Source organism: Oenanthe melanoleuca, chromosome 3 (assembly GCF_029582105.1).
Source record: "Oenanthe melanoleuca isolate GR-GAL-2019-014 chromosome 3, OMel1.0, whole genome shotgun sequence".
In the NCBI taxonomy this organism is placed as follows: domain Eukaryota; kingdom Metazoa; phylum Chordata; class Aves; order Passeriformes; family Muscicapidae; genus Oenanthe; species Oenanthe melanoleuca.
Window position 1 is genome coordinate 32,011,403 of NC_079336.1, and position 16,309 is coordinate 32,027,711.

Sequence of the window (16,309 nt, forward strand, 5' to 3'; positions counted from 1 at the left end):
GCAAGTTCAGCAAAAAGACCATGAAAATAATGGTTGGGGCATCTGACATTCAACGAGAAGCTGACAGAGCTGGGATGCTTAACCTAAAGAAAGTTTGGAATAGGGGAGGGGGACAGCATGCCTTATCATACATAGTAAATATGGACTGGACGTGAGGGGTAGGGATCACAGTGATACCCAGTGACAGAAAAAGTGGCAGTGAGTACAAACTAACATAGAAGAAATCCTGTTTAAAACACCTTTTTACTGCAGTGAAAGTAAAACATTGAACAGAGATGTCTGATGCTGTGTTCAAAATCCAGCTGGGCACAGTCCTGGGCACCCTGCTCTAGCTGACCTTTCCTGAGCATGGGGGCTAGACTAGACAACATTCAGACCTCTATCTCAACTATTTCATAATTCTATTCTATGCTGTCAGTTCCTGTTGTTGCTGCAATACCTTAAGAGCATTTCCTTTTGATAACACAACACACAGGCAGATTTCAGTTAAGGAACTGGAAGAGAGAGCACTCTCCATGAGAGCTGTTTCTGTTCTGCTTCTTAGAAGAATATCAGCAGAGCTGGCTAGCAAAAAATAAAATAATCTCATTCAATTATTTAACTGATAGAAAAGGAAAACCTGTACAGGCTCCCTGTAGGCAAATATCAAAGATACAGATATATACACATGCACTGGAGGACTGAATACTTTTTCATATATCATGTACACAGTTTCCAGTTTTCTAGAGAACAGAATCATATGTACAATGCTTATAAAAACATCTACTTCTTCCGAGTTTAATTAACACTTCCCCACTCTGTAAGGGGACAGCCCACGAAAGAAATATTTAACAGTTATTAGGCCTTCAAGAATTAAAAACTATCAGATCTACTGTCTTTCTGTTTAAAGTCTGGTAGAAAGCAGAATTATATCTACAAATGGCTAGTTACTATAATTTTAAAAGATTGTATTCAAAACTTAAAATTCTCTGCCTTAAAATGTTTTTTTTTAACAACCCTGAACCACAAATATTTCATTTTCTCACATGGGTAAAAAGACCCTGAACACCTCAAACAAACACCTCTTCCCTTTGCTGTACTTGCAAAAGCAGGAACAGAAGGAAGAACAATCAAAAATATATACAACTCATTGAGTGGAAGGAAAGGAACAGCAATTGTAAGAAAGGAATAAGGGAGGACCGAGCAAAAGCCCTGGTTTAAAATACTAATGAAAAGGAGGTTCAATTAATAGAATACTCCATATCTTGAATTGTTTATCTATTAAATGTAAGATTAATCTCATATTAATTTCTTAACTCTATTTAATTGTCCCTTCTTTTATGTTCTCTAACATCAACTGATACAATTACTGCAGGTTCTATTTTCAGAGCATCTTTAGTCTGATCACTCTCTATTTTTAAGAACCTGAGCTTGATATCACCCACACAAACAAGTCTTCAACAAAATCCACAATTAATTAGGGATCCTTACTCAGCTCTGATTTCTGCATGGGCAAAGGCAGACATCTGTATGAACAGAGACAACCTTCCAGTTAATCAATACACTGCAATCTAAACACAGTATTAAGACAAGCCTCAAGCGGCGTTCAATTAAGTTTAAAAACACACTTTTACATAAGCAATACAACTCTAGAAATTGTAGATGCCAAGGAAAACTACAGTTGCAAATCACTCACCTTCAGTAATGACAAAACACAATCAATGTATCCATAAAATATGCTTCTGTGCAAAGCTGTCCATCCAGACTCTTTGTCTTTTGCCAAGAGATCCACTCCTTTGGTCTCAGCCAACCAGTCCAGCACGCCTTTTTTGCCACAAGACGAAGCAAGATGTATAACATTTCTACCAAAGGCATCTTTGATAGTTGCAGCATTGTAGCAGTAAGAAGAGAGAAAGGCCTTGATCTGACCTTCACTTCCTCTGGTAACTACAGAAATAACATCCAAAGCATGCTGTAGAGATCGACACTTTGAAGTGCACTCTGGCATGTAGGAATTCATCTTCACTTCTAAAGCTGCTCTTCTCCTTAAGGGGAACAACCCTTAAGTGTATCAAGGCACTCCAATTCAGCACACAACACAGTGCCTTAGAAAAATTGCAATTCCAAGGATGTAAATCCAAGTTTATTGAGCTGCCATTAGAAATCTTTGTACTGTTACGTTTGGCACTTGATCCAAATAAATATTTATAAATATATATTTTTAGAAGTCTTATTTCACCATCTTATATAACAAATATTCTTGTCCATAGAAAATTCCGAAAGTGAATTACCTCTAATGTGCAGAGGGGGATTCCCCCTCCACACTACCTTATTCTTCTAAAACTCCATAATTGCAAGGGAGACCTGAAAGAGAGCAAACCAGAACAGATTAGTAAACAAGAGCACTTTTCCCCTGCAACTCTATTGATCTAACAGCATATCAAACTAACAAGTACAGGACAAGACAATGTGACAAGGGCTGACTGACCTTCCCCATGCCATCTGAGCTTAAACTCAGACATTCAGTCACGTTAAAAAAGCATCACTCCCTTCCCCACCCCAGCCTCCAAAGGCACCTCCTACCTTTCTTTAACCACAAGGTAAACTAGATCCAAAAAAGTTTGCTTTCCCAACCTCAGAGTCCTCAGGAACCTGACTGTTTAGTGTCCAATAGTATCATTACTTTGTGATCAGAAAACAAGAACTGAATTAAAAGACTGTGTGTGGGGAAAAGCCATCCACCAAAAAATCCCCTCACCTGCTGAGCACACCACGACTAACAGAGGCATTGCTAGTAACATGGTAGAAAGGAGGGACCACCAGTCTTCACAGCATACTAAAAGGATCCTGTCTCACTTTCTCTTCCCTGGCCCAAATGCCCACCCACGTCCCTACTAATTCTAATCTGCAGAATCAATAGGAAGGCTCCTCTCCACCACTCCCAGAGTTCCTCACAAAGGTGGGCTGGAGGATGGCATCAAAGCAAGTAAAAGCAGCTTGCACAAGAGACATGAATTGAGGCTGTTAGAACTCTTGCAGGGCTAAGGTATAAAGCTCCTGAAACAGGCAAGATGAAATGAAGGTCTAAGCTGGAAGGGGTAAGGGAGACAGAAGAAGGAAAAGGAAGCAAAAATAAGAATTCTTCATGAAAATATATTTACAGTCTGGGGCATACAGCATTTCTGCTTAGCTGTGCATACTTATCTTTAGCATATACATCTTTCTCTGGCATCCCTTTTCTCAAAAGTAAAGGAGGCCTGACAGAAGCACCCACCTAGCCTATGAAATATCTGCAGTTATAGTCAGAAGTGTCACAAGTACAGACTGCAGTATAAAAACCACACACAAACCCAGAAAACAGAAAAAGTGAACTACATACATCCCTACGTATATCACTAATTTAGTGTGAACTATTATGACTCCCAAAAAATCACACTTCAGTCTTCCACATGTAAGTTTCAAACTGAGTGAAACAGTATTCAGTACATGGTTTTGTTCATTGTGCAAAATGCAATTTAAAGTCGTTCTACCCACAAGTAAAATATTCCAAGAGAAGCTGAACAATGCCATCCTGAAAGCTAAATAAATAAAACTAAAAATGTTAACAAACTCTCAAAGTGGGGAATGGGGGAGAAGGGGAGGATAAGACAGGAACATACACCAAAAAAAAAACCAACAAAACAAGCACAACTCCCCCATCCTACTCAGCTTAGCGTCATTATAAATGTTCATATCCTACTGCTTGACCCCAACTTTATCAAAAAGGTTGATCTTGGCTTCCATTGCTTTTCAGACACTGAATGTATAACCATATTTTCTTAATATCTTTATTTGCAAAGACACGTCATTTTGTTTGGAAAAGAGAAATCCCAGTCCTTCTCCTGTTTTAAGAAACAAGATTTCCATAAAGCTGCAAGCAATCAGTTTAAAGCAAACATTAGTAAAGGAATCTAAACTTTCATGAAAAAAAAAAAAAATCCAGTCCAGAGTATTCATTTAAATATCTCATACCAAAGCCTTCAACAATTACTTTTCCACTTCATTTGGAAGGGTTACAATATTCAGAATGCAAATCTATAGACCGGAAGTTGTTCAGTGTATATCTTCAAAATAAGTTCAAAGAGCATGCAAATGAAGAAGAAGAAATACTAATTTTTATTCACTACAATGTAGTCCCTCATCCCTGACCAGGGGCAGTACTCAGAAGTCTTTCCAAGACTAGAAATGACCACAGCTGTTCAGCTTACATTTGTCACAGCACGCTTCAGCTCACTCTACAGGGCATTTTCCAAATAACTTACAAACTTCTGCAGCAACACAAGAAATTTATCATATATGTGCGTGGACTTTTGTCCTCTGACCTCTCAAGCTTCGGACTATAAAGAGAAGTATATCACTGTAAACAGGTTTGGAAAAAAGCTCTGATTTCAAGAACACAGTCTGACTTGTTGCTCCAATAAATCAAAGGGTAACTATTAGCACACTCAGGCTGCCAGCACATCAAACACCTTTCTAAAAATAATAATTAAAAACAAAACTAAACAAAACACTAAAAAAAAAAAACAACCCAAACAAAAAACCTACAAAAAACCCCAAACATTTCAAGATCTACAGGAAAAATTTATCACATTTTACCAATATGACACTAGGCAATAGAATTATGTTGTGAAAGAAGTAAAAATTTTATGCATGCCTTGTAAAGCACATCTTAAATATAGCTCATTGTTTAAATATTACTATTAGTGCTACAAAAGAAAATAAAGGTAAAGATAAAAAGAACATTAAGAAAAATCACTCAAGGGAGACATAAGGTTGACTAATCTGTTAAACTGGTATGAAATGGCACCACCACCCAAGAAAGCATTCCTGCTGTCTCCTGTGCCATACCTTCCTTTGTTTAGATCCACACCTATCTAAGACACTGAATTGCATGAGAAAATGATCCAGAAGAAAGCAAATCCTGAGACTTGTGCCATTACAAGAAAGGAACAGAGAGGCCAGACAAAAACTTACTGAAGGCACCTGAGCTCCAGCCAATCAAACACAAAAATAATGTGAATAACAAATGAAACATTAAAAGAATAAAAAGTCTGCAAGTAAACAGAAATACAAATCTGCCTATCACACTAGCTCCATCACAGTGACATTTACTGCAGCTATGTGAAACCTGACTCTGCTGAATTATTTCTTTATAAGTCATTCCAACCCAGCCTTTCTTTACTGTAAACATTACAAAAGTAGATACTATATTAGTATATTGATATATACACCTTGAGCTCAAGACAGAAGGCTGTAAATCAAGTTTTTCCTCTCCACAATTAAGGCTGTCACACTGGTAACAAACACTATTGTCACATTATAACAAAATCTGAAAAAGGGTGATAATTAGCTCTGACTGTTACACAAAGGAAGTCCTTAAGAGAAACCTCAAAACTTCCAAATTGTGAATCGATGAGCAGGTCTGTGTGAAAACCTTTCTGCTATTAAATGTTTATTTCTAGTATACAGAGTCCCAGCTGAACAGTGAGCACCTAAAACAAGCACAAAACATGAAGCATCAGCATTTTTTAAACTTTGAATTAAGATGATCTAGAACATGACGCCCTTTTGATTATGTGTCTCCACTTTTATTTGCACTTATTTCTGTAGGCTACTCAGCACAAATCACATCCATGTTATAATACCAATGTCTTCTTAATGTTGTAATTATTTAAAGACATAAAAAGCTAAATAAGGCTATGTTTTTAACACTTTTATAATACAGTCGGCATTATTTGGAACTTAAATAACTTTTAAAAACTGATTCCTAGCTAAAATTATAGAAAAAAGTCACAAAATATGAAGGAGTTAAAGCAGTGTTGAGAGTATCCCAAATCAGCAGCAAGTGTGTTTCTAACCCTCAGAGACATGAGCTATTTATTATACATTTACACAGCTCAGGAAAATTTAAAAGATTGAAACCAATTTGGAAGCAATTCTTCAGTAGCAAGAAAGTGTTTGTGGTACCTTGCCTTCTGCAAGTGGGTAGCTAGAGCTGTCTCACTCAGCTCTCCCCCTCAGAGAACGCCAAGCACCACTGCACTAGAGCTGTCAGACACCCTCCAAGAAGGAGTGTGTCAGATGTGTCATCTGACCCTATGGAGGCAGAACTCCTACAGCTGAAAAAGCAGCTCTCTACCTACTGCAGTTGTTTTAAAAAATCTGTTTCTCCCAAGGAGTCACTACAAAAATCAAAGCTGTCACACCTCTCCTGAGTATGAAGTGAACAAAGATTCTACAAATACCTTTGTGACTAAGGATGATGCTGATAGATTTCATCTCCTACAATCAGCAGACAAAAAATCTCAACATTTGGGAACAGCAAACAGAGTTGGCACAAGCCTCCCACTGTGAAGTTCCAGAAACTTCTCTCTGTATCATATTTGCTATCAACGCATTCCCAATTTTCTCTTTTTCCAGAAAGCATTTCCACAGAGGTTGTGTGCACTTGGCTCAGAGGCACCAGGAAATAAGAACCAACCCACACCTCATTTTGGTAAGGCAGTGTCAATATATGTTTTTGGCATCCAGTCTGATTTGATACCAGAACTCCCATCCGTGGTCCTTCTGATTCTTCCTGATGAACACCTACACTCAGGTATTAGAGCTACCAAAACCTGGCTAAAATGGATGTGGATACTGGTACCAAGACAGTGGCTGGTAGCTGCTGTTGTGCTTTTCATTGAATACAGACAATGGTCTTACATGGAAGTGAAAGAGAATACAGAAGAGATTCAGCTACTCTGAATTCAGCACCACTCAAAGACAGATTGCTGGGTTTGCACCTTCAATGTGCATTGCATTAAAGTAACTCAATTGTCAAATTAGTCACATGGCCTTGAAATCCATCCTTGGGCTGCTTTTCTGAAAACATATTTCTCAAGACCTTAAAATTGGCATAACTTCATTCCATTCACTGCTTTTCTGTCAGGATTTATTAATTTATTTTTTCAGTGTTACTAATTTTACTAAATACCAGTCACATCTAAAATCCACATGGTGAAAAACTACCTAGCTCCTCTAATATGGGTCTCCTAAAACAGAACTAAGTAATGGTTTCTATTTTTCATATAAAAGCCTAGAGCTCTCCTTGTCAATCCTAACACCCTTCCTTAAAAAAAATAAATAATATGGTTTTTCTGAAGGTACTAAACTAATTTTCCTTTCCTTTTGATAATAAGTTGCTAAGTGAAGTGAGAGATGACTGGCAACACCACACATTTCAGGAAGGTTAAGTCCATCCTTATAAGGGTATTGCAATATCTTAAATATTTCCAGTGTGGAATGGAAGGGGGTTGTTTTTTAAACAAGCATGCTGACATTTCTCCACGTTGGTCCATTCACATTTGTTTCATAACATCACAAAAGACCTGTAACCATAACAGCACAGAAATCCTGAAAATATTTTTACTCAAAGCAAACTTCATTACACAGACTACTTGATTAGTAAGCTAATAAAAAAAGACTTATAGAAATTAAGCCATGGGAATTTGCTGTCATGTTACCACTTTTCCAGGACTTTTTGTTGACAGTATTCTTACCTAAAGGCAACTTTCACTAATACATATTAAAGTAACAGTTTAGAATCTGACAAAAGTGACTAGAAAATTGAGTCTAGGTAGTAATATATTAGGCTTAGCACTGGCATAAAGCAAGATGTTCTCAAGGAAACACAGATTAATTCCTATATAAACAAAGCAAGTACACCTTTCAGGTAGAGGCAGTACATTGTCCTAGCCTTAAAGATTAGTTAGACTATTAATTCCTGCTCAGATTACATATTCACAGATAGTTTAACCTGTTCAGAAATTCCTTGTGCATTTGTTGAAGAATGGACAAAAACATAAAATGTATTTTATGGGGACAAAAGTGATTGAATGTACAAGGAAAAACAGGTAAATCTAAGCTATGCAGTAGCTTAGTGGTATAGCAGCCTGAAATTCCAAGGGAGAGACCTTTACAAAAGCAGCTTCTTCTTGACTATATAGCAGGAGAATTGAGACACAAAAAAAAAAGGGTTCTGCTCTCCTCAATGCACAAAATATCAGATAGAATCCTGCTCCCAGTTCAGATAGCAAGTTTTAAGAGAAGCAAGTAAGTAAAGAAAAATTTTGGAAAGAGCCACTAGGATTCAGAATGTTTATGGAACAACTTGTGAGTACAAGCAAATCGGATTTCTTTTCTCCTTCAGCTGCAGCTTCAGCAGAGCACCCAGAGCCTTTGAATAAGGCATCAGTTACACAAAGAAGAAGCATCAAAACTCCAGTCCCTTTTACTCCTGACAGTGGACAAAGCAGTCATTCGTTCAAATGTCATAAAAGACTCAGATTATATGCCAGGAATGATTTTCAAATGACAGACTGAATGCACACAAGGCTCTCAAAGCAGGCTAGACAACAAGTAAACCGCTCAGGTTATAAATAAATGGGACCAGTCCAGAAGTAAAGCTATGAAGGAAAACCAACTTGCTTTGAAAGACACCACATTCCACCATGCCCATTAGGTCCAAGGTGCTTCATTTACTGGGATGGGGCCTCCGTGGCACCACTGGGCACAAGTATACCCCACCAAAAGTGACCTTTAGAGGCTCTCTCCAGATTTTCTGTAACTTTCTCCTTCACAGCAACAACAGCATAATCCTTATCAGAATGAGACATTCAGCAATCCAACAATCCTAATTCAGCTGTTCCTAGCTGAGCTAAGCAGCACTGCCAATTAAAGGCTGACACATCTGTCAAAAAAAGACCAAAGTACCATTGGTAGCTAAATTCAGCTACAAACGTCAGAGCACATCTATTAGTTGGGAATCATTGTACATAAACAGTAAACTGAAATACTGGGCTGGGCTTATCTAGAAATACTCAGGACTGCTTATGTTTAATAACTTCATATTGTTTAAAAAATTAAAACAAAGTGGTATAGACAAAAGTTCATTGAGTGCAGCTACAGTCACTTCCATCAAGATCTTGGTATAGGCTTTACTGAAACAGATAATGCTAAAGGGAAGCTAAACATAACAAACCACAAGTGTGCACTAGAATTTAACCATACTTCAAAATATATCCGATAAATCCACCAAGGACTCTTCCATCTTGGGAAAAAGTGACGTTTTTTAATTAACGGTGAACTTCTTGTATAGTTTTATTTTAGACTACCCACACCAGATGTCGGTGGGCGATTACTGCTTTTTGTAAGCCACAAACTGTGACCAGCTTCCACGAAGACAGACAGCTACACTGACCACGTAACCAAAACATGAGTTGTATTTCGCCTAGGAAGACTGCAGGGAAGTAAGTATCCTTTTAAGATAACTCGAGACCTCGGCTCTCCAGTGCTTACGGTGCTGGTCCAATCCAGCAGCACTGTGAGCTGCTACCAAAAACAGACAAGTGTCACCAAGAAGACGAGAAACACGACAAGCTTTCTTTGAATCCACAGCTATGAAAACACAGCAAAAGGCTTCTGCCAGTGTCAGGCAGGGGAAGGTCTGAAGTGCTTCGGGGAGCCAGAGAGAGGCCAGGGGCAGGCAGAGGGGCAAGGGGCCATTCTAACTCGCACTACACGCGTCCACGTAGCCGAGGAGCTACGAGCGACACAAGAGACTTAGCGACACAGCCGGCCAAACCACGAAGCCGGTCCCCTCCCATCCTACGTGGCCGGCTGCCCTTTCACCCTCCCTGGCTGCCTTGCCCGGAGCTCTCCCCATTCCTTCAGCCGCCCACCGCCGCCGTCCCGACCCCTCCGACAGGACCCGTCTTCCGAGCGGCTCCCCCGCCGGCCGCACCGGCCCGCCCCTCACCAGTCGCTAGATGAATGGACTCGGGCGGGCAGGGCGGGACGCGCGCTGGGCAGCGCGGGGGTTCATCCTCAGTGACTCCGGGGCAGGGCCAGGCTACGGCTGCAGCTGCTACCGCGACAGCTCCGCCGGCGACAGCGACGGCGACAGGCGGGGCCCGCGGCTCTCAGCGGGGCGCACCGACAGCGGCCGCCGCACCCACGAAGAAGCGAAACGCCGATTGGCTGCGGCGCCGCCGCACCTCTCGCGCCGATTGGCTGCGGCTGCAGCCTGGGCCCCGCCCCTCCGGCCGGGCCCGGATTGACTGACAGGCGGGGTCAGGGGCGAGGGGCGGGGCCCGGCGCGGGGCCGTGGCGCCACAGGGGTTAAAGCAAGATGGCCGCCGGGTGCGGGCTGGGGCGTCGCTCCTTGGGGCGGGCAGGGGAAGGGGCAGGAGCTGTCAGGAGAGCGGGAGAGCTGAGGGGCCTCCTCCTGGCAGTCGTGGCGGGACAAGCACCGTGTCCTGCTGCGAAGGAGGGGGTGGGTTTGTGATAAGGTCTGGCCTCCCTCCTGGAGGGCTCAGAAGCAAGTAGTGAAATTCCCAGCGTGTCGGTCCCCTCAAAGTCATGGAGAGAAAGTATGGATAAGGCTGTGCCTATCAGACTTGTTAAACCGCAGCAGTTTCGCTCTCTGACAGAGCAAGTGGTCTAATGGATCAGACACAGCTTGAATTTTTGTGAGGCTTTGACGCCGTCTCGGGGCAGCCTCGGAAGCAAACCTGGTGTGTGCGCAGGGATTTGCACGCCTGCGGCTGGCTCCGTGAGGGCTCGCTGCTTTTGGTGATGCAATAGGTGGCACAGATTGTAAATTAATCTGGAGCAGGATTAGGGTGTACTGTTTAAGGGCAGGAAGCTGAACCCAAGACAAGCAGTACCCAGAGTAAAATACAGGGTAAAACAAACACACATCACCTTAAAAAAAAAAAAAAAAAAAATTTCCAAGAACTACATAATGATATATTGTTATTAATGTAATGGCCAGAGTTCCTATGTGTTTTTTAAAGCCACAGTATTATCCCATGTGATGTGAGCATTGTGACCTTGAAACAACCTAGCTATCTTTAAAACCACAAACAGCTGAAGGAAAAGTTATGCATGTTCTTGAGCAGCAGTTCAATTAGGGAAAGATGCAGGATGAACTGTATATAGGTGACTCTCACGCATTTTTATCAGTTAATGTGAACTATACAATCTTCTCTCTGATCTTCTCTGTATAAATGTTTAGTTTGCCAGCAGCCATTCACCATTCTAACTAAACCTGCAATGAAATGTATTTTTGCATTATTTTCCCGGTGGTAGTTTCTTAGTGCTTCAGTCATAAATAAAGGTCGGAGGTGGCCTTGCTCCAAGTCTGCTGCCAGCTGGCCTGAGAACAGAAATGACCATCTGGGGAGATAAAGAGGTCCAAATACAGCTGAAGTCAGTTGTAAGCAATGCTTTGTTGCATAATAATAAATTCAAGTGAATAGCCTGGACAGACTTAGGAGCAGCAAAGAGCACGGTGGAAAGATGAAGAAGCTTAAAGTAGAATAATGTCAAAGATTCTATATGAAAAAGATGATTTCTGGAAGCTGGACTGCCCCTCAGGTCTTTCATAATAAATACTAGAGAAAGAATAGAAAACTGCAGCAAGGGACACAGAAAAGTGAGAAAATAACAGTCATCAATAGGACCTGATAGAGTCCATGTCAGACAAAACCTTAACAGAATAACCAAAGGCTTTTAGCAATGGTTTTCCATGTAAGAGTTTTATCCTCTTTGCAGGACTTTTAATATATTTATGGAAAAATAAGATATTAACTTCTTTGCCTGCTGTTTATTGTTTAGGTTTTTCTAATTGACCCCACTTACAAGTCAGTAATAAAAATTCCTGCTATCTTGTACTGCCTCTGCAAAAGCAGCAGCAAACTAATGAATACCATTCACAGAAGCAGGATGCCACAGCTTGATTTACAGAGCTAAAGTTGAGGTGCTAAAGTAATATTGTAAAACAAAAGTAGCTCAAACAGGGTAACTTGAGCCTCTGTTTAAATTACTTGTTTTGGTTTGGGGTTTTCTACTGTGGAAAATTACAAGACTGTCGCATAAAAATATACTATTTTAAGTCTTTTGGAAAAAATTACAGGATGTGGAGATGAAAAGCCAGCAACAAGTCACTGAAGAGTACTTTTAATTGGGTAGTCCAACAGCCAGATTTGAAAGTTCCTGACACACGTAGCATGTGTCTGCCAATAAAGAGCTGTTCATCTGGCTTTTTTCAGTCTGTGGTGAAAAGATCTGAATTATCAGAAATAAACATAGGAAAAAATCTGTCTCTAACTGCTGTTGTTACTTTTTATAGAAGCTCTAGACTTTAATCCATTAAAAAGAAAACAAGAGCTACACTTAAAAAGGAAAACCACTATACTTAGCCAGCTTCAGAATTTGAGGAGGAACATCGATTTTGAGCAACTTAACTAGCCTACAGAGTGTATTTTTGTCTTAATATGCTTCTTGGTTCATTGACTGTTAAAGAATTACAGATTGACTGTGCTCTAAATATGTATGCTTATTTAAGGTTAGGGGAGATAAATCTAGACTATAGGGAGGACATTACCCCATTAGGCAGCTTTCTGGTGACCTGTTAGTCTTATCCATCCATCCATCCATCCATCCATCCATCCATCCATCCATCCATCCACCCATCCAGTGTAGTCAGCACCAGACTTAAGCTACTGGAGGAATTAGAAGAGAAGGTGTAAGTGACAGGAAAGAAAAAAAAGAACTTGGTGTTTTATTCTATCTGAAATTGATCCTGAATGTTGGGGTATAAAAAAAAGGTGATTATTTTTTAAGTCAGTAATCAAAAAGTTCAGTCTATATATCAAAAATGAAAATAATTAACTTTTTTCCTTTTCAGCTATACTAAATGTCAAGTGACAGATTTTCACCTTCACATATCTATTTATGTGCCTTAGCTGGTCTGATTATTACCAGTATCCTCTGGAGCCTTGAGTAATAACTGTTATTGGCAGCAGTAATACTTGGCTGAAGAAAAAATTAATCAGCTCCAGGCTTAACTCCTGGTACTAAATAAGTTTCTCATGATCCTTCTCTTTAATGAACTTAAAGAAAAAAAAAGATTATAAAATGCTAGACAATTTGTATTACAGAACTAATAAAGCAAAATTCAATGTAACACCTCTTAAAAGGGAAAGCTTTCAAAAAAAGTGTCTCCAAATTTATTAAAACTACGTGTATCTTGCTTTAACAAAGCTTATCCTCTTACTCAAGCAGACAGGATCATTACATTCCTAATGTATAACATTCTAAGAAAAGTGTGGAGAAGTCCAAGGATCAGCATGGAAATGACAATGGCGATGGATATGGGCTTCCCAAACTGATCAATCTACTTGAGAGTTCCCCTGTGAAGAAGGAAATAAAGATGTGGTGAGCACCCAGGAGCTTTCTCTCAGCAAACTGTGGCTCCAGCAAAGCAGGTTCTTCATCTTGCATGACTGGGAACACTTCCATGTAGCTGTGCCATGTCTGAAACTCCAATATACTCCTCTTTGGCTTGCAAGATTTCCAACTAATTAGACCTTGGGAGCCTCTCTGATGCCCAAGGTAGATTTTCTGTTATTGTAAAGGATAGTTTTTTAATCAGTGATAAGAGGTGTGTGTGGTAACAATGCATTGTCCCACATTTATTCAGAATTCTTATATTTTTAAAAAACGTTTTGTAAAATCCTGTGATAAGGGCCTAACATACATGAAACAAAAATTATATTGGCATCCCACAAGTGCTAAAAGAACTTTTGTGGGACCTGGTAAAGGGACAGTTACTAGAATAGAATCTTCAATAAAATCAGAGATTGCAGTACATGTAAAGTTAATGTAGGATTATCTGTTGTGATGTGAAATATTTTGCAGAAGAGCATGATTTTAAACAAAATGGTTGTTTGGCTTATTTTTTTTTTTTTTTAATTCTGGGGGAAAAGTGCAGCAAAAATATCAACTTGTGGCCAGTCTTTCCTGCATCATCCTTATCTTCCTGAATAGGAGCAAGGCTGGAGATTATTTCAGAGCATCAACCTTCTGTGGAGAGGAGAGATGGATGAAAAGACAAGAGAATCAAGGACTTTCATACAGACTTTCCAGTGCAAATCTCAGAGTCTACAGCCATGGCAAATAACACTGCTGGTCTTTGGCAATCTCACAGAGAGGGGAGAGGAAAGACCATGGCATTAAGAGATAAAGAGGATCTGTTTCTATCTCATGAACCTGTGGGAATAGAGAGAAACTCCCTTTCTTGCCTTATTCCAATGACAGAGGAAAAAGATTTTAAAAAAAAATAAATTTGTAAAGACTAGGTGAACATCCAGTTTATGGTACAGCTGATTTTCTGTCCATTTCAATCCCAGATGCAGCCATGCTGGTGCTATCCCTGACACCCACTCTGGCACTGAGCCCCAGGTATAGTGGCCGTGCTGGCAGTAGGATCCTGCTGTGCCCAGTCTGGGTGCAGAGGGAGACTGGAATTGTCTTGCTCCATCTGCATGCCCAGGGATGCCAGGAGCAGCTGGAAGCACCACTCATGTCCATCCCTGTAGCAACTCACCACTGTTGGGGAAGGTGATGGCTCCCAGTAGCAGTGCATTAGTGTGTTGGCAAAGATAGCCTGGCATTCCCTTCCATCACCTCCAGACAGGTCTCCTCTGGCCTTACCTTACTTCTTTTTAGGTTTTTAGTCATAAAATGCTCTCTTGATATGAGAGTGATACATAAAAAACCTCAAGAGAATAAAATCTCCACAGCTGCTGGAGACACACCTTTACACTTACCTTACAGTGCCATCTACAGTCGAAAAATCTTGTGACACCCAGATGACACCGCAGTGTTGTTCAGTTAGCAGGCAATTCTGCAACAAAAACTGGCACCTCAGGTTTCTTTGCAAGTTGAGCTTGTGGAGTGCAGGCTCGGAGCTCAAGGAATTTTTCTTGACCTAGTTTCAGCTGTACCAGTGGCTTGCTAAGTATTGCATCAGGCAGTGGGAAGAATATTCATTCTTCTTCTCTCCCACCATGGTCTGTCTCCAATCTAAATAAGCGTCTCTACTGGGACTGCTGAAAACAGGAACTTAACTTTTCTGTTTCAAATTGTCCCTTGTATGAAGCTGTTTGTGATCACTGACTCCTCAGCAAAACAGAATTGGGAGTGGACTGGGTTGGAAGAAACCATAAAGGTCATCTTGTTCCAATCTCATGGGCAGGGACACCTTCCACTAGACCAGATTGCTCAGAGCCCCATCCAACCTGGCCTTGAGCACTTCCAGGGATGGGACATCCACAGCTTCTCTGGGGAACCTGTTCCAGGGCCTCTTTACACTCCCATAAGTTATTTCTTCCTATTGTCTAGTCTACTCTCAGGTTGAAGGCATTCCCCCTGGCCCTGTCACTACATGCCCTTGTAAATGATCTCTCCTTCCTTCTTGCAGGCTCTCTTTAGGAACTGGAGGGATATAGAAGTTGGGATGCAAATAGGGCTTTCTAAAGTAGGTTGAAACCTATGAATGAAAGGCTGTATAAGAAACATTAAATATTTCAATATCTAAAATTTGAGATTCAGTTTTGTTTTAGTGTGTGATGAAAGTGCAAATGAAGATAGAAGTAAAATTATACAATTAATTAGAACCTCCTTTTTCCACAATTTTTAAAACATATAGAATTATTGAAGAGTTTGGGTTGGAAGAGACCTTAACCATAATCTCACTGCAGCCCCCTGTCATATACAGGGACACCTTCCACTAGACCAGGTCAACCCTTATCTAGCCTGGCCTTGACCAAACACTTCCAGAGATGGGGCATTCACAGCTTTTCAGAGTGACTTGTTCCAGTGCCTCACCGTCCTCACTGTGAAACATTTCTTTCTAATACCTAATCTAAACCTACACTCTTTTAGTTTGAAACCATTAGACTTTGTCCTATCACTCACTGATAATCACTTTCCATCTTTCTCTTAGGCCTCTTAGGTGCTGCAAGGCTGCTATAAGTCTTCTTGGAGCTTTCTCTTCTTCAGGATGAGCAGCCCAAACTCTCTCTGCTTGTGTTCCAGAAGAGGTGCCTCAGACCTCTGATTGTGTTCATGGCCCTCCTCTGGACTCATTCCAAGAGGTCCAACATATACCAAATTGCAGGGGAAAAAGAACTCAAAAACTGAAAACATTCATTTTTCTTCTCACAGATAGCTCCAACTTACCAAGCTATCATTTATCATGTAAATAATCATACATATATACATTGTATTTCACACAGAATATATCAGAAAATGTATAGATTTTTTTTTCCCCATTAACACCTTCAAGGAATTTTTTGGTTAATAATTTTCAACATTCAGTCTAGCAAGTCTAGCAACTTTGATATCAGTGTTTGAGTTTCTGCTGAGGATTCGAATAGCAGAAGTTAAACAGCAGCATTTC

General features: G+C 40.4%; 1 protein-coding gene across 3 annotated transcripts in view; it reads right to left on the minus strand.

The window, feature by feature from the left end:
• Positions 1 to 10,018, minus strand: part of IBTK (inhibitor of Bruton tyrosine kinase) — a 54,464-nt gene extending 44,446 nt beyond the window's left edge. For all 3 annotated transcript variants that reach the window (XM_056487570.1, XM_056487571.1, XM_056487569.1), the window contains exons 1-2: positions 9,818 to 10,018; positions 1,676 to 2,343 (exon numbers count right to left, since the gene is read on the minus strand). In XM_056487570.1, the coding sequence (XP_056343545.1) occupies positions 1,676 to 1,999 (324 nt within the window). In that variant the 5' untranslated portion in view covers positions 2,000 to 2,343; positions 9,818 to 10,018. The remainder of the gene's footprint in view (positions 1 to 1,675; positions 2,344 to 9,817) is intronic.
• Between the last annotated feature and the right edge of the window lie 6,291 nt (positions 10,019 to 16,309).